The sequence below is a fragment of the Pogonomyrmex barbatus genome, unplaced genomic scaffold (genome assembly GCF_055798465.1).
Source record: "Pogonomyrmex barbatus isolate J1 unplaced genomic scaffold, ASM5579846v1 scaffold12, whole genome shotgun sequence".
In the NCBI taxonomy this organism is placed as follows: domain Eukaryota; kingdom Metazoa; phylum Arthropoda; class Insecta; order Hymenoptera; family Formicidae; genus Pogonomyrmex; species Pogonomyrmex barbatus.
The window spans coordinates 6,976,670-6,997,188 of NW_028297108.1; the positions used below are offsets into that span (position 1 = coordinate 6,976,670).

Consider the following 20,519-nt stretch of genomic DNA (forward strand, 5'->3'; position numbering starts at 1 on the left):
GACTCGGCTCCCTAGTGACATTTGAAGAAAATAGCGATACATCATTCGCGATGCGAGCGCGAAGATTTCTTCGGGACAGTTTAATCGTTACAAAGTGGTCGTAGGGATTATCATACTCCCGACATTACGTCATGTCGCATCGCGGAGGATTCATTACATTCGTTCTGCGTTGTAACGTGTCTAATCGATAATATACCTTGATTCGCCTTAATTCGCTTACTTACTAACTCGCGTACCTTAAAGTTTGTTAGTTTATTTATCTTACCAGTTTTTTTAAATGGAAAAAAATCTGGCGGTTTGATTTACGTTTACAATCTCGTTCACTCGATCAATCCCGCTGACAACCGAGCAGATATAATTGCCTTTTAATTTCTAGAGTCAAGTAAGTTACGAACGCGAAGCAGTAAAGCAGAACGCTGGAATGAGTTTCATTTGTATTTGCAAGATTTGGAAACTTCGTCAATAATCCGCGAAGTAGAATAGAAAATCCTGTTTGTCGCAGAGAAAGAAGCGTTTGGCCTCGTGTCACAGGTTTGTCCGTTGTAAAGTTCACGATTTCTATTTCTTGGCCACTCACGAAGTCGACGAATCCTTTCTTCCTTTATCATCGGCCATCAAGGACGACGCTTCTCATTTCTCGTTTTCTTCATTTTCCTCTTTTTACTCTAATTACGACTCTTTGCACCCACTCGCGGTCGTGGACTTTCTTCGCGCGGAAGGTCGTGAAATTGCATTCGGTCTTTCTTGTCGAAAGGTTGTTGTCCTTAGTAATTTTTGTGCTTTGATTTGGCTTATTTAATGCAGTGACGCTACATTTATCTCCGACGGAAATATAACTGCGCGTTTTCCACGCTCTAATTATTATACTTTGGTATAAATCTTACTGCACTCCACTGCATTTTAATTAATTATTTTACTTTACGATTTTTCTATTTTTTTTCAATGGAATATAACCAAGACAAGACCGGATGAAACATCATAAATAGTACGTTAAGAGTAGGAGCTGATCAATTTTCCCGTCACTTTTACTGTCATCGTAGTTTAGATCGTATATATTTAATGGAATAGCACGTTATCCTTGGAATTTTATAAAAATATAGTTTCATACGGAAGAATCTATAATCACGTCTGATGAGAATTTCTATTAATGACAATAAAAATTGCATCGACAATGATTCTAAAAATATTCATATAAAATGATTATGCCAACATGACAAACTATAAACAACAAATATATTCATTTCCCGGATTAATAGGTCAAAATTGCAAAAGAAGCTGAAGATCTGTGGGTATTCCGTGTAACAAGACGTGCATGCAAAATGCAAACAGCAAACTGTAACATTGAAGTTAGTATTTGAGAGAGAAAGATAGAGAAGAAGGGTGGGGTTCGGCTGGTCAGTCACGGCGAGCTCTCACTTTCTATTGTCCGATGATGCCAAGAAATTGTTCGATGTAAATTTGATTTAACGCTCCAGTCAGAGCTTCTTCAATTGCGATAATTTTGCAATTAATTTTTTGGCATTTGGTATTTTTTAATTTACGATTTTCTGTGATACATTTGGCTGAACACTTTTCGAAAGTTTCAAAATATTAGGAATATTGAGTTAAGAATGAAACAACGTGAAAACATGATCGTTTAATTTACACAACTGTAAAAAATTTCTGATGATTTTTGCAAACTCTATTTTATTTAACAGCGATAAATAAGGCAGACATCCTCGTTATTTTTCTACTGCATCGGCAAGCTAGGGATTTGTGTATTATCTTCATCCTTTCCTTTCCAGACGAATCTTCGATATCTTCAATAGCGTGATGATCGCGAGAATCTTATATATAAAAGGATTTATTAATGTACATACAACTATTTATATAAAAAAGTATAGTGGGAGTAGTTAAATTTTATTTCCATTCACGTCTCTGTAAAGCTCGTCATTGTTACCGTAAAGTCTCGGTGAGTCCTGGCAGTCCACCTGTAACATTAAAATTAATTGAAAGAGAATTGAAGTTGAATAAGAACAATTATATGTATCTTGAATCAAATATGGTTTCGATACCTTAAACCACCAGTCGCAAACGCGTGTCGTTTGACTAAAAACTGTACCATTCGGGCAAAGGAAACTAAATTGACGTCCATTTGGCAAGCACCAATGCCATACCTTGAATTAAAAAGAAAACTATTAATATTATTTTTTTTCATAATTATTACAATTAATCCGCAATAAATTTTTCAATATTTTGAATTTATTTGACAGAATATTATAAATATTCATTCTTCTTTAAACAATATTTAATTAATCTTTCGTACAGCTTATAAATTAGCTTGCAAATTATTTGTCCAAAAATTGTCTAAAAATTTCTTTAAATATTTTTCCTAATGTTTTTAAACTTCTAAACAAAACATAAATTTATATTTTTCTAAATAATATTTAATTAATAACCTGTTTTTTGAAATAATCTATAAAAATCATTTATTTACGCAAGTAATCTGTTATATCAATCTCTTTTTTAAACAAATTTCTTAATAAAATCAACAGGATCTCATTTAACGTGTATATAATTCTACGCATTTAAATAATCTCAAATATTAAAATGAAAAAACTTGTTCGATGACCATATGGACACACCTGACATCTGGCTTCGGGATCGGCATAGTATCCAGGTAACTTTCCTCCACAGGTAAACGCAAGTCCGAACGGCACCGAATTGTAAATTGGATAGTCCACGCCAGGTGTGTAACCATCCACTTGCTGCAACGCATAAATAATTACGTTTGTCATAGATAACCATCATTTTTAACATCTGTTATCAATCCGCTTTGTCCGCAATTTGTTTCCCCCAGCGAAACGAATCTTTATATGATTCTAATTTTTTTAGGGCGATTACATAATCATCAGTATTTGGGACATGTTTCAATTTGCATTGCAAATCACGATGGCTACATCGAAACAATTAGGCAAAACGGTGAAACTTGGAAAAGTATAACTTTGATTGTTCTGTTAGAACAATAACAATACGTTTCGACATATATCATCTCGACAATGGAATATGGCATGAATGTGCATACATGCTGTAAATCGGATTTCCTCTCTCTTTAATGCGAGCATGTGTGTACGTGTTCAGTCATAATTAACTTGCGTCAATAAATTTCATAACTGACTGTTTTGCATTAATTCTTACATGCAAAGAAATGCAGCGATTATGTAAAAGTATGTCTTTTAATTATACCCCATTATATTATGGAAACTGCTCGATTGATGAAAACTAACAATTATTTTCGATACTTCAAACACTTGTAATTTTTTTCAAGTGTTTTGTTCTAAGCTAGTTTTAGGTTTTTGTTGAATTGAAATTAAAACGTTTGTTAAAACAACGATAAAAATTAATTTTCCTGTTAAGCAATATTTAATTACTATTGTATAATGATATTAATACGTCAATTTTTTTCGGTCCTTTGCCACGGGGTTAAAAGGAGGTCACGACGCAGGATCTTTTTCGTAATTGGCCATCAGCCAAAACGAAAAAAAAAAAATAAAGAGGCAGTTGCGACACGACGCGTCGACTCGAGACCGTTCGGTGCGTGCACGTGCCAATGTTTGACCGGAAGTTGGGTTACATTGTTCCTCCCCAGCGGATGCGCATCTCCGCGGCTTTGTATACGATCTCTTGTTTACGATTTCACGTGTACGTATGCAGATGCACGGTTCCTTCCTTCTCTACGCGCCGAATCTAACTGGTGATTCCAACGCCTGGTAAGAAGAGCGCCGCAGAAATGGTGATTCACTAATTACGTTGCACTTTTACTTTCGAGGAATGATATTCCAAATTTTTTTTTTTTTTAATAACATTGAAAATTTAAGTTAAGCCACGCGATATATATTCAATAAAATAAAAATGATATTGAAAGGAATGATATTCAAAATTAAAGTTAATCTACGCAACACATATTCAAATGAAAATGTAAGCATAAACGTAATAAAATTATAATTATATGTAATTTGAAAAAAAAAAGATATTTGAAGAGCTCAAAAATATTCTGATATATATACAATACAGATATAAATTGGATTTTTTGTTTGCACGAAAAAATAAGAGTTATTTTATAATTGCAGAATAATGTCGTGAAAGATGTATTAGTCGCGTAGAAGCGGAATAATGCAAACGTCGCATAAATTAATTTGAGTATCTTATCTTTCCGTTTGTTAGCTTCGTGGCATTGAAGAGATGCGTTTTATTTCTCGGCTTATTATTCTCTATCCCGATTTTCATCGGTTTCGCGTACATCATTTCCGGTGAAATATGTCTTCTAACTGCTAATTAAGAATTGAACGCGGCGAATCCGAATGTTCACGCATTGTTTCTTCCTTTCATTAAAGTTTACTAATAATATAATATTTATTAATAATATAATATTTTATTTCTTAAAATTCTATAATAATACCACCGAGTACCTCTTAATTAAAATGAAAAAAATATACACGTGACTAATTAATTATGTGTTATTTTTCATTTTTGGGATTTTTCTTTTTTGTTATTGCAGTATCGAAATCGCGAAATATGTTTATTCAGTATCATTTCCGTATCGTCGAAATATTTCTTGAGTTGTATTTAGAACGCGTCCGGATTAAATCCAGACTTTGTCTAATGAGGCGCTTCGTACACCGGCGAGAGTGATCGTGTAACACGTTAATTAATGAATTACTTCATGTTACCACCTTAAGACAAAAATGATGCATGCAGACATTCGCTGTTATTGTTACGCGATATACCGTGAGAAGTCACGATGAAAATGATAATTTTGTATTTTAATACGTTGTGACAGACTTTGTAAAAGTGGAATATTTACGAAACGTCCCCCCACCACTTCATGCTACGCGCGTTACGTAGTTATTGTTTGACAAAAACATAATGACTTTTAAATTTACAAAAACATTTTTTACATAATTTTAATAATAATTATATATTTAAATTATTATATTATATTACGATTTGCGGAAAGATTAAAAAAACCTACACTAAGAATTTTAACTTACCGCCATTGTTTCATAGAGTAAAACCGCACCAAGAAGCAAAAGAGCGCAGATTACTTGATACCTTGAAATCATCTAAAAAATTGAAGATTTAATTGCTCGCTAATTTTAATGCATATAAAAAAGCAGAAAAGCATTTAAAACTATCTTTTACCTTATACGTAAAAAAAAAAAAAATTATAATTCACAAACATCACTCTTAATTAATTCTTTAGTTATATATTTTTATTTTGAAATTTGCTGGTTATTTTTAAAATGTTACATATTTTTACAATTTTTGCAAATTTTTACAATTTGTAGACTATTTCTGAAATTTGTGAATTATTTTTTGAAATTTAAAAGTGATCAAAATTTTAAATTTATAAATACGGAAGACTGAGTTATGTTACTTGCCTTTCCGAAAAATCTGATCCCCTTAATCCGCAGTGTCGTACAGCGTGGTGATCATTTATCTTCCCGTGTTCCTTGTCTTTTCAGTTTTTTTGTGAACTGCACTTACTCTTCAGATTCGACGATTCTACTTCCAGAGTATCTTTCTTAAAAGATTGTTCCACGAGGTGGTGGTATATATATATGGCTTTAGACATCAGCCGAGAAAAAGGGGGGACTCTTGAGAGTCTCTCTTTCTTGGGGCTCCCACATCAGACGAACGGAGAAAGAGAAGATCCCAGAGCGGTAGAAGGAGGGATGTTCTTCTGTGGTACAGAAGATTCCTCTCTTACGCAATCGTCTCGTGCTCTAACACCCGTGAAAATATTCGTAATCATCATACTTGAACCATTGTGATATCTGTGCTCTTCTTTCTGTCCCCTTTGAAACAAAAGAAAATTCGAAATGTAACATAAAGTAACGTAAATGTTACTCTTGTTCTTCTTCTACATTAGAATCTTTATAGAAATTCGTTACATCTTTGCCACATTTTATTTAGAGTTTAAATGTTATATTACGTGTATAGAACGAACGCGATGTTAATGGAGACTTTCCTTTGAGCGAAGATTTTTTTCATAGAAATGTTACCTTGTCTCCTTGGGGGTTTATAAGATACTCGATGCATGCGTCTCGCTCGATCAAGATGTGCTCAATAAATTAGCTACTTTTACTTGGGAGTTATGTGTCTAATTATTCTGGCTGCTGTTAGAATTGCAAATGCCTGAGGAAAATGCCGGTTATGCAAGTATAAATATAGTTCGCATCTAAAGATAATGAATTAAAGTAGCGATAAAGAATTTGCAATTTAATTCGCATCTCCAACTAGTGAGAAAGCAACGACGTTTTCCTTTTCTTTTCTTTTCTTTTCTTTTTTTTTACTTGAATTGTGAGCGCGGGCTTCGAGTTAATGTATAATGAAGAATTATACATTGACCGCAAATTCTTATCTTTACAGCGACCGGATTCTACGCTTCTTCTCCATTTTGCTGGAAGATGATTGACGTATTTTGTTACATAAGCGATCGAAATATTCTTGATTCGCGCGATCGTATCGCTAATTACTGTTTTGTGCGTTCACGCTGGAGGGGTTGAGATCAGCGCGCCGATCTTCTCTCGATCAGATACGACCTTTTTTTTTTTTTCCTCTCTCTCTTTTAATTTGAGATTTTTCCGCGAAACGGAAACGCTCGTCAGCGGATCGTATCCCAAAATGATTCGCTCTTATCGCGCGAGATGGATCCAAGGTTGCGCTGTCGCGCAACGTTCAACGCTTGTTCGTTATAACACGATTCAACGAATGTGAACCTACGTCGTTCCGCTTCTTATTGCTCCTTGACGTTCTCGCGATCGTACAATGGCGTGATGTGATATACGCCACTCTTGTTTTGGCAATTGAAGCTTTCACCGCCGATCATAATGACACCCAGTGAATCCCAGTATGGGGGGAGGGGGGAATCGTTAACGTGCTAATCTGATTCCCGCCAATGTGGCCGTCCGACGCAGGTAGACGTATCGATGTGTGCGAATTTGCGTGATCTATCGCGATGTTGTAATTGCCCAATGTGTGAGGAAGATGTTTCAAGATCTTTAATTTCTAAAGTTCGCCTGAATGGATTGAATAGCTTTTTTTTTTTATCTGTGAGACAGCGATGACATTTATGATGATTTCATTGTCTGATGAATGGCACGGGCGGACTGGCTGTGACTTCAGGAGGATGTCTTCATAAACCAAATCATCTACCAAAAACGCGACCTTGCGATGCATCGCGGAATTTAGAATCGCGAGTTGCATCTCGCGCCAGATCTCGAGCCGCCTATTTGCATTCCGCGGCGCGCGCGCACGCGCCTCGGTATCTTCCGCTTCGAGCCCCTTAATTTTCGAAACATGTTTCGTGCCAATTAGTGATGGATAATTGACGCCTACGAGCTTTTCCAGATTGACATGTAAAACTCGGAGGAGAATTAGACATCCGGCGGTTACGGGTCGCCGATGACTCACGCCACGAATTATGCGCCATCGTTTTTTTTCCTTCAAAACGGAAAACTGTAGAAGAGTTTCGAGTTTCAATTAAAATTTTTCACAATGACGCCACTTTAGGTCTTAAAAGATTAGTTGCACTTTCTATAGAGAGATTTTTAATATCGTACATATTTTTAAATTTAACTAAAACTTCTTAAAGAAAAATCTTCGATACGTTTTTTTTTTCTTCTTTACACCGTATGGAGTAATACTTTAATTGCGTGCGTTACACTCGTCGATTTTATGTTGTTAAAGTATTGCGTCACGCCCACATCGCACACAAAAGTAGTGTGCGTTTCAAGAACAACAGGAAACAAACACCAGCGGAGCATCCCCTTCTCTTCTTACGGGCGATTTCGCACGGATCGTATTGCAATTCGTGTTACGTGCGGATGTGGAGTGCCACAGACCGCGGGCGCAAACCGTTGCTCTTAATTAAATTATCTGTCTGCTGGTTAATTAGATATCGGGGCGATTGCAAAATGTACGTGACAACCGTGAGAAGATCTTTTATACACGAACGAAAGTGCGCTGGAAAAACACCGGTGAGGAAAATGTCTCTTCTATTCATTGAATAGAACTCGTCAGTCAGCATATCGTTTATGTTCGAAAGATGTTCCTGACTTCAAATTTAGATCTCGAGAAATTGTCGACCCCGAGCGAAACACTAGAGAAAGATAATTATGAGATAAAAGAATTCACGATAGAAAATGTTTAAATAAAATTTTTGTAGCAAGAATTTGATCGACCATCTGGTGGAATTCCTGAATCAGATTCAAGTTTGACGATTTAAAAATAAAATTTAAATAAAATTTTTGTAGCAAGAATTTCGTTAACCATCTGGTGGAATTCCTGAATCAGATTCAAGTTGACGATTTAAAAATAAAAATTTAAATAAAATTTTCCTAGCGGCAATTTGGCGGTTAATCATCTCGTGGAATTGTTGAATCAAGTTCAAGTTAAACATAAAATCGCATTTTTCTCTGTAATAATCACGTTGGAAACATTTACGTCTGAGAAATGAGCGAGGGGATACACTTCGTGGAGGAATCTTTCTCGCGGCATTCGCGCGGCTCAGCATCTTCGCACGACGCGCTCCTGCGGCATAATCCCCCGCAATTTCATAACGCCCCGACTTCCGAGCATCTTCTTTCCTGTCGCCGGATGCCAACAAAGAAGGATGAAAGTTATTCTCACGTTGTTTTACCGCTCGCCGAGCGTCAAATAATTCATCGCGGATCGGTGATAGTTTCTGGAAGAGATTCGTTGATCCCGCCGAGGATAAGTCCGATGATATAACAAATAATCACTTGTGCATTGCGACATACGCGCGTGTTAATATATTTTGAGCTCTCGGGAGAAACGAATTCGCGGGGCACATTGTTTCCATTTGGAACTGCACTGTTCCATATTAATTGCATGCGTAAATGCTCACTTAATCGTGAGATCTCGCATACTTTGTTATATTATACTACATTATATTACATTATGCAACGCGATTATGATTGATATTTGCAAGAAGCGAGGGATAGAAAGCTAATATAGATTTGACGGGAGATAGTGATATTTTGGACGGAGGTAAATTTTGTTTCTCGCGATTAAAATTTCCGACGTCGGATTGCGCATATTTCTGTCACGTGGATTTTATCATATTTTAGTTATATAAGTTATAAGGATTATAATGAAGAATGAACGTCGGGAAGTTGTGCTTCGTAACGCGGTATTAATGCAATTCTCATTGTTATTACTAAATTCATACATCGAAGATGTCACTCTAAATATAAAAATTGTTAAAACTTACAAACAACTGTAAATCCTATCTCTTTATACGTCTACGTATACGATAAAATATTTTATGTGGCGCGCACTTTGTGATAAAAATTTAAAATCGTTAGAGTCTGAAAAGATTCCTCTTCCACGTTGCGCGATTGCGATTAATCTCGGTGGCGTCAGATCTTATCGCGCCTTATGTGTCACCTCCACTTTATTACAGGTGTGTCGGCCTTAAACAGAGGCGTATACGCGCACACGTTTACGTGTATGTGCGCATGTACATACGAGGCCTATCGTGGCTCGTTCCGTTTTATCAGTCAGCGCAATTCCGAACGTACGGCGCGGCGCTCGCCGTCCCACATTTTCAGTCGCATGTACACGACAGTGCATACCGCAGGTGTCTGTCAATCGTCGTTCCTCTCCTAGGTATTCCGGTCCTAGGTATTCTCGGATTCGCGTGAGAGAGAATCCGCGGATTTGCCGGGATTTGCAGAGGACGCGAGGCGAGTCTCGTTGCACGCGGATGCGCCGCCGCCGCCGCCGCCGCCGCCTCCGCCGCCGCCTCCTCCGCCGCCGCCTCCACCGCCACATCCGTTGTCCTGTTCGGCGCGACAATGTTTCCGGAAGCGTGGGCTTTTTCAGCCGCCACCGTCGCCGTCGCTCGCCGCAGGTGCGTCGAACGGTAAGATCGAGATCGGTGCCGATCGCACCTGGGTGGAGTGCCACGAATCCTGCACCTCGACTTAGAAACGTGCCGTGCGTACGTATGTATGTTATGCGTGTGGACGTGTGTCCGTGTGTCCGTGTGTACGTGTGGATTTTGTCGCGATGTCAACCGTCAGCCGTCGAACGCGGGAAAGTGAAGGTAACTCGCCGCGCGCGTTTTTCGGGATATTTAATGCCCCGCTCGTAATTCCTCGGATCGAGACACTCGGCGCGAGTGTCCTAGGATTCCGCGCGGTCTTCTTCAATCTTCTTCGTACGAATGGACATCGCGATTTCCCCGATAAAAGGAGGCTCGCGTTTGTGTTTCGTCGCGCGTTGCGACCCGCCGCAACTCGATTTCGATCGGGTCCGACGGCTCGCGACGAGCATTTTGTAATTAACATGCGGCTATTGTTTAAATTAACGATCAATGGTGCCGCGCTCGGCGTGGCTATCGTAAATTCTCCGCCCGATAGTCTCGCTCCCGTCTCGCTTATGCAATCGCATGCATCCTTGGGTTTTGCGCCACCGAACGATAAGTCGCTTTACGCTGAACAATTGCGCGTGTTTTCTCGTGGCAATATTTAACAATGGGCCGCCTGTAAATCTCTAGGCACTTGGCGCGTCGTCTTTATCACGGATATTGACTGTGCAACCGTGAGATATGATAAAAAGGATCAACAATCACGATGACGCACTACTGTCATTGTTAAAAAAAAAAAAAAAAAAAAAAAAAAACATAATAATAACGTAAAATATGCAAGTCATTGAAACAATAATCGATGAGTCAATCGTACGCGATTAAAAAGTAGTCAGGAAGATATCAAGAGGGAATTTCTTTTTAATTTCTCGCGATTGCGTTAAAAACGGTCTCATTACGAATAAAGTACACATCTTTACGAGCTTATGTTATCTCGTCGATAACATTCGGTATATTTGAGGTTTAAACTTGCGAAACACCATCGTTTTATCGCTATGCTTTATGATCCGTGGCAAAAATTAAGAATCTCATAAGGAGCAAAGTAGAACAGATGATTCCGTCCGAATGAACGCGTCGTTCTGTCTGAATTATTATTCATCGTTAAATTTCGCACGATGCAGAGGAAATGAAGTATCAACGTAACACGTAAATAAGCAAATTAATGAGCGCCGGATAATTTCCATGAGGCGCCATATGGAACGATTTTTTTCTACGTGCGTATAGTTCCATCACGGTTTTTCGATTTTACCGGCGAGGTTTGGTTTATCGGAGATCTTGATACGTTGAAAAAAAAAAAAAAAAAAACATATGTAGGAACTGCTTGTATTTTTCGGGAATTCATGTCGGAGCGATTTTAATCGTGATGGCGATACATCATGATTTTTCCCCAACGAATTCAATCCGCCATTCGTGAGGACGTATGCGCGGCACGCATCGTTAGACTCCTTCGTGACACGGCCATAATAGCTTCCGGTCGGACATTCAGCGGCGCTCGCTTCCGGTTCCCACCCTACCACACGAGCTGCGAATGAAAAGGGGAATTGGTTGATTTCGCGTTGTCAGATATAATCGCCGGTCGAGTAACGTCGCGTAAATTTTCGCGGCGTTTGCTTATTTTTCTTTTCTTTTTTACGACGAGCGGGAACGTCCCGCCGTTCGTCGACGAAAACGTACTCGTCTTATTATGCGGCTATTATGCGGGCAGCGTGATTGTCCTTCATTAGAATGTTTGTTTTTTTTTTTTTTTTTTACGTTTTGCAGTAATTCTCTTTATTATACAAGAGTCCAGGATTCTGCGAGATATCGCCGACGAGTATAACGGAAATCTGAGGAAATCGTAATAACGAGCAGCGATTCTATTTCATCTGCTAACGCTACCGTTAGCAGGCATCTCGAATTTTTCTTCTTTTGCTACTGCTTACTCTGTGCTAATTAACTATCGAGGTGTCCTCTAATTTCCCGATGGTATTCGGCGTCGATGGTAATCGGCCTAAGATCGTGCAACGTGTCTGTTTTTACGCCACGGTGATGAGAGAGCGAGGTGAATATTTTAGAAAATCATGTATTTACAAGACACCCGGTGAGTAGCCGCTCGCGTTAATAGTCCTGCTATTGTACGCGGGTGTAATTCGACGACAGGTGTACAGGCTACAGCTACGTATAGGGCGTCCCATAAAATACGCCTCTCCTTTGCACGCTACTTTTTGTACCACTCTTAGATTAGATTCTTTCGCAAACAAATTCTGCACGGTTAATAATTATAAAATATATATCGAATAGCGATCTCTTTACGGTAGAATTTCTTTTCAGTACACGCCTACATTTTAATGCCTTAATCAAATCACTTCATCGAGGAAAAAAAAAAAACGTTGTAGAGGAGGTATATAGGAAGTACATTTGAAGAATTTTTTAACATGCCCTTTGTATCGACCACGTTTGCATGTATATGCATGCTCAAGTTATTTTGAAATTACATTATGTTTTGTTTAGGATTATTTTTAAAATATTAAATCTTCTGTCTTCACGCACGTTTAAAAATAAATGGAAATTTTTATTATGTATTCTCAAAACAATGCTCGTGGATGCCTCGCAAGCGCGAAGCTGAGCAACAAATATACCACACCTGTGTAACCGACGGAATACATTAATGAATCTTTCCTCACCTGACTATCGGTCACCTGACTCATTTCCTGTGGAAACTGTGAAACGGAAAAGACCCCCGGCACGTTTAAAATCGCCGATACAATTGCATCCCGCGCATCCGCTGTCGGGATGTAATCACGGGGACGCGGACAAAAACCCGTCATTGTCGCTACGCCTATTACGCAGAGAACAGTGAAAGTTAAAACAGTGAACGCCGATCCGTTGATACCGTTGAACATTTTTTTTTCATTTAGTCACAGTATAAATACGAGAGTTGCACAATAAATTAATATATACCAAGTATAGAAGAGAATGTGACGACATAATTATTAATTTAGATAAGAGATAAACTTGAATATAGATAATTATTGAAAGTGGCAACGTTATATAATGAAAGGAATGATTTGAATTATATATGCGCAATTCTTATTAATTCTCTTATCGGGTAACGTAACGTTCTGTCCAAGCAATTTCACTATAAATAGCACAAGTACACGGTTCAGTGCAGTGAAGTGGAAGAGAGGAAGAGAAGGAAGCTCGATGGAACCAGTACGATGCAAGGTGCAACACGTGCTGCCCGACAGCTGTTTTCCGGTTTTAACTTTGGACGTTAAGCCCATTTTTAATTTCGCGCCCGGGCGCACTTCCAAATAACATAATAATTGCAACGTGTGACACGCGGGGTGGATCCTCCCCGTCCGTTAGAAAATTCGTGTGCCATTCATCGGAAAGGCGCGACTTATTCATGCGCGGAGGCCGCATTTCGGGGAAAAACGCGATCGAGCGGAAGTAGATCGTATCGTAAGAATCGCGAAACGCGTCTTCTTCTGTGTTTCATGGCTTAAAGATTATAGGAATTTCCGTACGGCGCGAGAGAAGAATGCGTTCTGATCGGCAAATCATTTGCAGGTAGCCTGTTATTTTCCCCCCGTGTGAGAAAGAAGGAGAAGAAGACGAAGAGGAAACGACAAATTTCGATATTAACCATCCGAAACCGATCTAGCTATGGAGGACGAGGACTTTGGTTTCGCGAAGAGGACGGACAATGTCCTGAGGAAGGCCCTCACCGTTGGCAATGAACGAACGCACAAGAATACTATTCATAACGATGAGCAACGGATCTGTTCTCCATCGAAGGTTGGCTTCTTGCTCGCGTATGATAGATAAAACTCTTGCAGCGCATATCTCATTATGATAATTAATAATTATTAATATTTAATATAATCCTAGGAAGAGATTATATTTATTTATGAGATAAATCTTCAACGGATATATATATATATATATATATATATATATATATATATATATACTCATAAATTTTATATAATCCGCTCATTGACTGCAACATTGTGCACATAACAATGATTGTTAGAATACTTTTAACCAAAAAATAAATATAGATTTTTATTAATAATGAAAAAAATGGCTAAAATCTCGTACTTGAATACAAATAAAGATTCCAGACTCTTTCTTTGCGTGAAGCGATGACATAAAGCCTGTAAAAATCAGACAATCAAAGTACACCTGTGGAAATATGGAAATAAATAAATGTTTTACAACCTGATAAAACGTAATTAGACATCGGAAGTCGTTGGTGGAGGTGGATCAACGACACCAGCGCCTCTGATCGGGGCCGGAAGCGAGGGCCCTGAACGCGCGTCAACCGCCGCTGGCTCAGTCGTGCCCAACACGCCGAACATACCGAATGTGGTGGAGTACCATCTTAAAGTCAAGCCTAGGTCAACAACGAGATACAGCCGGCTCGATAACGTTTCTGTGAGTAGCATTTTAAAGCTCCCTCTCTCTTTCTCTCTTATGAAGAATGCAGGTAGAAAGGCATTCTCGGGATGATTGGTTTGAGAGAAGACCAATTTGCCGTTTCCATTAGCGTTGTTGATCATTAGAATGTTTGTCGACTATCGAAGCATCGTTGTAAATTATCCCGTTATTCGTTTTGCATCCACCGTTTTGCTTCTTCTTCTGTGTGAATACGAAGATCCCTTTCTCTTCTTCTATTTTATCAGATATCAATTTTAATCGTTATTGAATAATGTTACAAATAATCGACAATAATATAATCTTTAAGATTATTTAAAAATGTACGTTCCTGAAATAATCAGTGCGTGTTAAGAAATTTAAATTTAAAACAGAGAGACCAACCATCAGAAAAAATGAAGAAGGAGAAGAGTCCGGTGTCCTCTGACGATAAGAAGAAGGATCTCGTGTCAAAGTTATCATGTCTGTCCATCGACAATAATGTCTTCGAGGGCTCCATTGATCTACCACAAGTATTTCAGGTATAATTTTTAAAGCAAGAAGTCTTAAGGCTTTCAAAAATCTCGCACTAATATTTACTTTATATATGTTCCGATAAAAAAAGACCGCCAGAATTTCATCAAAATGCAATATTAATATATACATATATATATTATATAAATATGTATATATATATATATATATATATTTTTTTTTCCCTATTGAACATAATATAAAAATGAGTTTTTAAAAAAGAAAAAAAAAACATATATTTTATATATTTTACACGAAAAGTTTCAAATATTGTAATTAAATTAAGAAATTATCTCCCTCATATTAATCATTGTTTTTATATTTAAAATTACATAAATTAAAATTAAATTAAATTAGAAACGAAGTAAAGTTAAATCTATTTCATCTAACTCCTTTACGACTAACTAAACGATTTTTAAAGATTGATATTTCTAGAAGAAAAAAAAAAAAGCAAGACCGCGTCTGTAGGGTTTTAAAGTTTCGTTCGATTAATCCTTACGAGGTCCGTTGCACGTTCGAGACTTTTAAGGCGGGCCGGGTTTTCAGGTGAAATATTTGGGGTCTCATGATGCAAGAGGCCTCTGGGGCATCAAGCACACGAGAAGGCCCGTCGATAATATGGTCTCTGCTGCGAAGGCTTTGCCGACCAACACGATGCTTTCTCTCATCAAGCTGGTGGTCTCTCAGGAGGGAGTCGCCTTGCTGCCGCTGGACAAGAGGAAGCAGGACGCCAACTTATCCAGAATGTATCCTATCGAGACGATCTCGTACGGAGTGCAGGATCTTGTTTACACCAGGGTCTTCTCCATGATCGTCGTTCGTGAGACGGAGAACTTTAGGAGAATCTCACCGTTCGAATGTCACGGTTTTGTATGTGAGTCCAAGTACTACGCGAGGCAATTGACGTATGCTCTCGCCGCAGCCTTCGAGGTTTACTCCAAAACCGTAAAAGCTCAGGAAAAATTGACCGGTGTCACTCGGAACACTGCCAGGAAAAAATTCGCGATCGATTTAAGGAGTCCCGAGGAGATCGAGGCGGATCTTACGATGGATTCCGAAGCGTAACTTTCAAAATCTGTTGTTGTTTATTAAATTAGGATGTAAGTAGATATTAATCTTTAATCAGAAAAATTTAGAAGAGAAGAGAGAGGAGATTTTCGGTTTATTTGAAGAAACTATAAACAACTAACGATGAGCATAATTCATTCAAAATTTATTTTATATGTAAAAAAATGTTTTCTTGAAAAGGACGATACAGGGTAGAAATTGTAATTGTAGGTCTATAAAAACGTATAACTGCATCTTACAACAAAGAAATGCATTCGTGTACTAAATCAGATATTTTCAATTTTCCACATTTTCATTTTTCTTTATAGTTTTTATAAACGTTGTCATACATAATGTTATTTAAACTTAAAGAGAAATACGTATTTTTTACATAAAGATAAAAGACTTAATTATTGATATAAGGAAAAAGGCAGTTAATATACTTCGATTGTATAAAAATAGATTTATTAAAATACATTTAATAAATATACAAGCTTAAAATAAATATGTTTATGTAAGTTGCAGATACAATCATAATCATTAAATTGAATAAGTAATTATTTTTTATTAATATTGCGAATGCAACATATTTCTATCATATTTTCGTAAACAGATGATTTTCCGAGTTATGAAATATATATTTTTTAACACACAGTTTTTACAATAATATATACAAATCAAGAATATAGAGTTTTAATCTAGATTTACATATGCATTTAACATTGAAAATTACATCTATGCGTATATGCATTACAAATTGGTGCCCGATTCGAAAATGGAGATAATATCAGAATGTTGTTATATGAATATGTGTGTTTGTATAATTGTTGTATGTTTTTTATTATTTTATCGGCATTACGAAAAGTTAGATAGGTCTCGACTATCCGAGACATGATAGCTAGCTATCCAAAGATATCGAGTAGAAAACAATGGAACGCGAGAGTTGTGGATGATGTTTTAAACGTCGCGACTTGTGCGATTTCACAAAAATTTTACGATAATTGACGAATCGGACAATGATTTCGGATTTATTTCTAGCCGTCTTACGTGTGCGTGTGTGTTTCTAGTTTAAGTCATTAGTTTTTAAAAATATATAATATTTTAACATTGGCAAAACTTATAATAGAGAACATATTGTTATTTTATCGACTTTTTATATTTTTTAAGTTGTTTTATATTAAGATCAAAGACAAAAAGACCAATCGATACATATCAGTCACTGTAAATAGCTAAACGATATTATTCCTTTATTGCCGTGTACATAATGCTTCATTATTTAATCAGTAAATTTCTTTTTTGAGTCTTTTTCACTACGCTTGCGAGATTATCGCGTCACGATTTTTAAATATTTTAGGCTTGGGACAATCGTGTAACGTTTTTCCTTGTGTAATCGTGGCCTTGTGCTTTAGCTATCAATATTAAATATTGTATATTTTACCTGTATTTATATTATTAGTTATAAAAAATATTTATAAGATTCTTACCTCGACGTATACAAAAAACCTCTCTTTAATAATAATTATATCTGTTGTTTACCATTATTTTTTTTTCACGAATGCAACGAGTTAAATGAAATTGTCTTTTTTAATTGTTTTTTTTTTTCTTTTATTTTAATTGGCGAATAATTACAAACATGAGCCTAATATATTTTTGCACATAATTACATAGTATAGTTATGTTTTATTCGTATCTCATTGGCACTGTACAGAACTTTATATAATTTTAATCGTTTAATTAATTTTACTACGTGTCGCATAATTGTGTGAGATGAAATATTTTACGTCGTATGCATAATAATTTAAATTTTAGTTCTACGCACTCTACTTGCCGTTATGGGGGCTCTTGCGAGGCAAGCCTGTAAGCAATCTATAAGCGATTATCTTAAACACTAAATGAGCGTTTAGTCAACCTCGATCAGGCAAGTTAAAATTCTTTTTATACTTAAAAGCCAAGAATATTGGCTAGCTAATCATCAATATTTTATAGAGCAATCTCTTTCAAATTACCCGTGAAAAAAAGGGATATATTTCTTTTAATGAGGCTGAAACAACCAGTCTTGACTTAGTGATCTCGAATTTTTTAATGGTGATTTTTTCGACACCGTTTCGACTTCAGATTCAACGATCTTCGTTGCATTTTTCTTCCCCCGGTGCTGATCTGCCTCCTCCTCCTCTTCCACCTCTTTTCCGATCTCCTCATTCAAAGCGTAATATTTTTCCGATTCTTCGCACGGGATCGAGCTTTCCGTTTGTGTGCACACGAATGTTGCCTGCAAACAAATTGGAAATTCTGATTTAAGTTAAGCTAGAAATAAATTATCTCTATATTTGATATTGATATGCTTTTTGATTTTTTAAAAAAAAAGATATGTTCAAATCAAAGAATGTGAAGAATTGAAACGTGAGAGTGAAAAGAATGAAATGTCAGTTTACCTGATTGAAAACTGTCTCGGCGGGGCAGATGAAGCTCCATCTAATCGAGCCTCTCGTTTGCGGCATGCACACGTGAAATACTTGACATTCGTTCTCCATATCGGCGTAATAACCGTAAATCCTGTTCTGACACGAAAACGTGTCGACGATGTTGTCGCGAATGAGCGTCGCGTTGTCGGGAAGCAGCAAGCCACCGGTCTTGTTTTGCTGAAAGATTTGATTAGAAAATTCGATTATTGTCAATTCGTCGAGACGAACGAGAATACGAGATACGAGAAAGGTATCTCTAAAGAAAACCTTAAATACTGGAATAGGCCTTTTAGATTTCGGGGGCTGCTGGGGCAAACTTAGAGTTATCGCTAGAAGACCAAACAGCAGCGCGGTGACGATGAGCTTCTCTCGCATCATGATTTTAACGAGATGTACACGTGTCTTTCTGTCCTGTCTCTTCGGCGGTCGCTGCGATTGATTTCTCGACAAATGTGACGTTTTATTGTAGTACTCTGTCCGAGGATCTTGAGAAGACTGATGATGATGTGATTCGCAGAAGGGTGTTATATAGTGGACCGCGTGTAAAGATCTTGAATATTGTATGAATGGCCGATTCTTGGTACATTGAAATCAGTAAATCTATCACGTTTGGTCTGCCAATGACCATCGTCAGACGTCCACATCATTCTCGAAGGCCCGATGCAAATGCTGCTGTTGATTATGTACTTATTTGGCAACTTTATTTATTTTATTTTTCAAAGAACGACGATTCTTAGCCCAGATTCCAGTTCCCTTTAAGTGCATTATATTTGGGAGAAATAATTAATTTTTTTAATTCATTGGTCGTTTCTCAGAGTCGTTTATTTGTAATCAGTTATCTAATTCATTGACCCTAATTTAACCCGCGTATTGAATTCTCAGAAATAGTTTGCTGATACGATATTATAAATATAAACAAATTTTTAAACTCGCGAATATTTTCCTTGATCATTGTATTTTAAATTAGAAAATAACATTACAAATACGAAATACGATACGTCAGCAAGTTAACAACGATAACTGATTGACAATTGAAGATATTAACAGTCAGAGAGGTCCTTCTGCCGGGAAAGGATTCTTTCTAAAAGGAGTGCGTTGAATTGTCTATGAGGATCCCTCAAAGAAACGCACAGTTTCGAAGGCCGGATATAAATCACGCGTCACGAGAACGAACACGTGCCGAAATCCTTTGAACGTGAAGATTCAAATTTCTGCTTTCGATCGTAACTCTTCGGTCTCACAGACTTACTCTCCACACCGCATCGTTGCCTATTTTATCCTCAAATACGATACTTTAGTTTCATGCCGCGACTGGCTGCGTTCCAATTGAACGCTTCGGGGAACGTCTCTTGCGCGAATTCGGTCGTCGAAATTCGAGGGCAGTCCCAGTCGGGCCTTATCTTCGTTAAGGCCGCGTCACGAATGGCATTTCTTCGGGATGTGAATACTTAATATTGCCGACGGGATAAGTATATCCGATTATATATACGATTACGAAATTGCGCTTACCTTCGGTTATCGGCAATAAGCATCGAGAAAATGTTCTCATGTAATCGGTTAATGGATAATCTTTTTAATGAAGAGTACAGTGTAGTTATTCGATAACAGAGGAAATTTTTATTATAATCGATTAATGTTATTAATCTATTAAGATCTTTGTTAATTGTTTGAATTAATAACATAAGAATATACATAAAGTTCTTGCAAAATACTTTGCAGTTCTTGCAAAATAATTAAATTGCATCGCAAATTGCTTTCATTTTTGATTAAATGTAAATATATGTTTTTATTTATTGATTATTGAAAAAAAGAGACATTTTCGATCAATTTTATCAATCTGTTCTACCGATCGCAATTATTTTATGAAAAAATTCTATTTTATTATGTTCTAATGAATTTTCATATTTCCTTGTTTCAACATCATAATTCAAGCTGTAATAAATCAATAGGGGTCTTGGGTAAAAGAAAGTTGTATAAAAAGATATAGATTATATTACAAACTATCAATAAAATTAACATACCACGAGCAAAAGAAGATAGTGAATTATCTGTTTATGATATATGTATATATATATATATATATATATATATATATATATATATATATATATATATATATATATATATATACATACATATAT

The 20,519-nt window shown here is 36.9% G+C and overlaps 3 protein-coding genes across 7 annotated transcripts in view; 1 reads left to right on the forward strand and 2 right to left on the reverse strand.

Annotated features, from left to right (window-relative positions):
* The window catches only part of LOC105423549 (uncharacterized), a 48,911-nt gene extending 31,473 nt beyond the window's left edge, over window positions 1-17,438 (forward strand). The window contains exons 1-5 of one of the 4 annotated variants that reach the window (XM_089071618.1): window positions 9,730-13,138; window positions 13,487-13,714; window positions 14,159-14,356; window positions 14,731-14,877; window positions 15,416-17,438. In XM_089071618.1, coding sequence (XP_088927744.1) covers window positions 13,583-13,714; window positions 14,159-14,356; window positions 14,731-14,877; window positions 15,416-15,934 — 996 coding nt within the window. In that variant the 5' untranslated portion in view covers window positions 9,730-13,138; window positions 13,487-13,582 and the 3' untranslated portion in view covers window positions 15,935-17,438. Of the gene's footprint in view, window positions 1-9,729; window positions 13,139-13,486; window positions 13,715-14,158; window positions 14,357-14,730; window positions 14,878-15,415 lie in introns of those variants that run through there. The other 3 variants (XM_089071619.1, XM_089071621.1, XM_089071620.1) reach the window with 3 other exon arrangements.
* Window positions 1,670-9,637, reverse strand: LOC105431254 (U-scoloptoxin(01)-Cw1a). Its single transcript, XM_011645333.3, has 6 exons — window positions 9,278-9,637; window positions 5,421-5,837; window positions 5,031-5,102; window positions 2,625-2,747; window positions 2,055-2,156; window positions 1,670-1,970 (listed from the first exon to the last, which is right to left on the reverse strand). Exons 3-6 carry the CDS (start codon window positions 5,100-5,102, stop codon window positions 1,893-1,895), a joined length of 375 nt encoding a protein of 124 aa, XP_011643635.1. The 5' UTR covers window positions 5,421-5,837; window positions 9,278-9,637; the 3' UTR covers window positions 1,670-1,892.
* Window positions 17,439-17,698: 260 nt separating the features above from the next.
* Window positions 17,699-19,701, reverse strand: LOC105431255 (uncharacterized). 2 transcript variants are annotated; one of them, XM_089071626.1, is made up of 3 exons: window positions 18,655-19,701; window positions 18,349-18,555; window positions 17,699-18,185 (listed from the first exon to the last, which is right to left on the reverse strand). In XM_089071626.1, the coding sequence occupies exons 1-3, from the start codon at window positions 18,754-18,756 to the stop codon at window positions 17,949-17,951; spliced, it is 546 nt and encodes a 181-aa protein (XP_088927752.1). In that variant the 5' UTR covers window positions 18,757-19,701; the 3' UTR covers window positions 17,699-17,948. The 2 variants fall into 2 exon arrangements, with proteins under 2 accessions (XP_088927752.1, XP_011643637.2); XM_011645335.3 differs by having other exon boundaries at window positions 18,646-19,701.
* Window positions 19,702-20,519: the final 818 nt, after the last annotated feature.

What these genes read in the sequence shown, in the direction of transcription:
- LOC105431254 (XM_011645333.3), bottom strand. Translation starts at nt 5,102, where the DNA reads ATGATTTCAAGGTATCAAGTAATCTGCGCTCTTTTGCTTCTTGGTGCG. An exon ending in TACTCTATGAAACAATGGCG is followed by an intron (nt 2,748 to 5,030) that starts GTAAGTTAAAAT and finishes TATGCGTTGCAG; the next exon opens with CAAGTGGATGGTTACACACC. An exon ending in TTTGCGACTGGTGGTTTAAG is followed by an intron (nt 1,971 to 2,054) that starts GTATCGAAACCA and finishes TTAATGTTACAG; the next exon opens with GTGGACTGCCAGGACTCACC.
- LOC105431255 (XM_011645335.3), bottom strand. Translation starts at nt 18,756, where the DNA reads ATGATGCGAGAGAAGCTCATCGTCACCGCGCTGCTGTTTGGTCTTCTA. An exon ending in GGCCTATTCCAGTATTTAAG is followed by an intron (nt 18,556 to 18,645) that starts GTTTTCTTTAGA and finishes CAAATCTTTCAG; the next exon opens with CAAAACAAGACCGGTGGCTT. An exon ending in CCGAGACAGTTTTCAATCAG is followed by an intron (nt 18,186 to 18,348) that starts GTAAACTGACAT and finishes ATTTGTTTGCAG; the next exon opens with GCAACATTCGTGTGCACACA.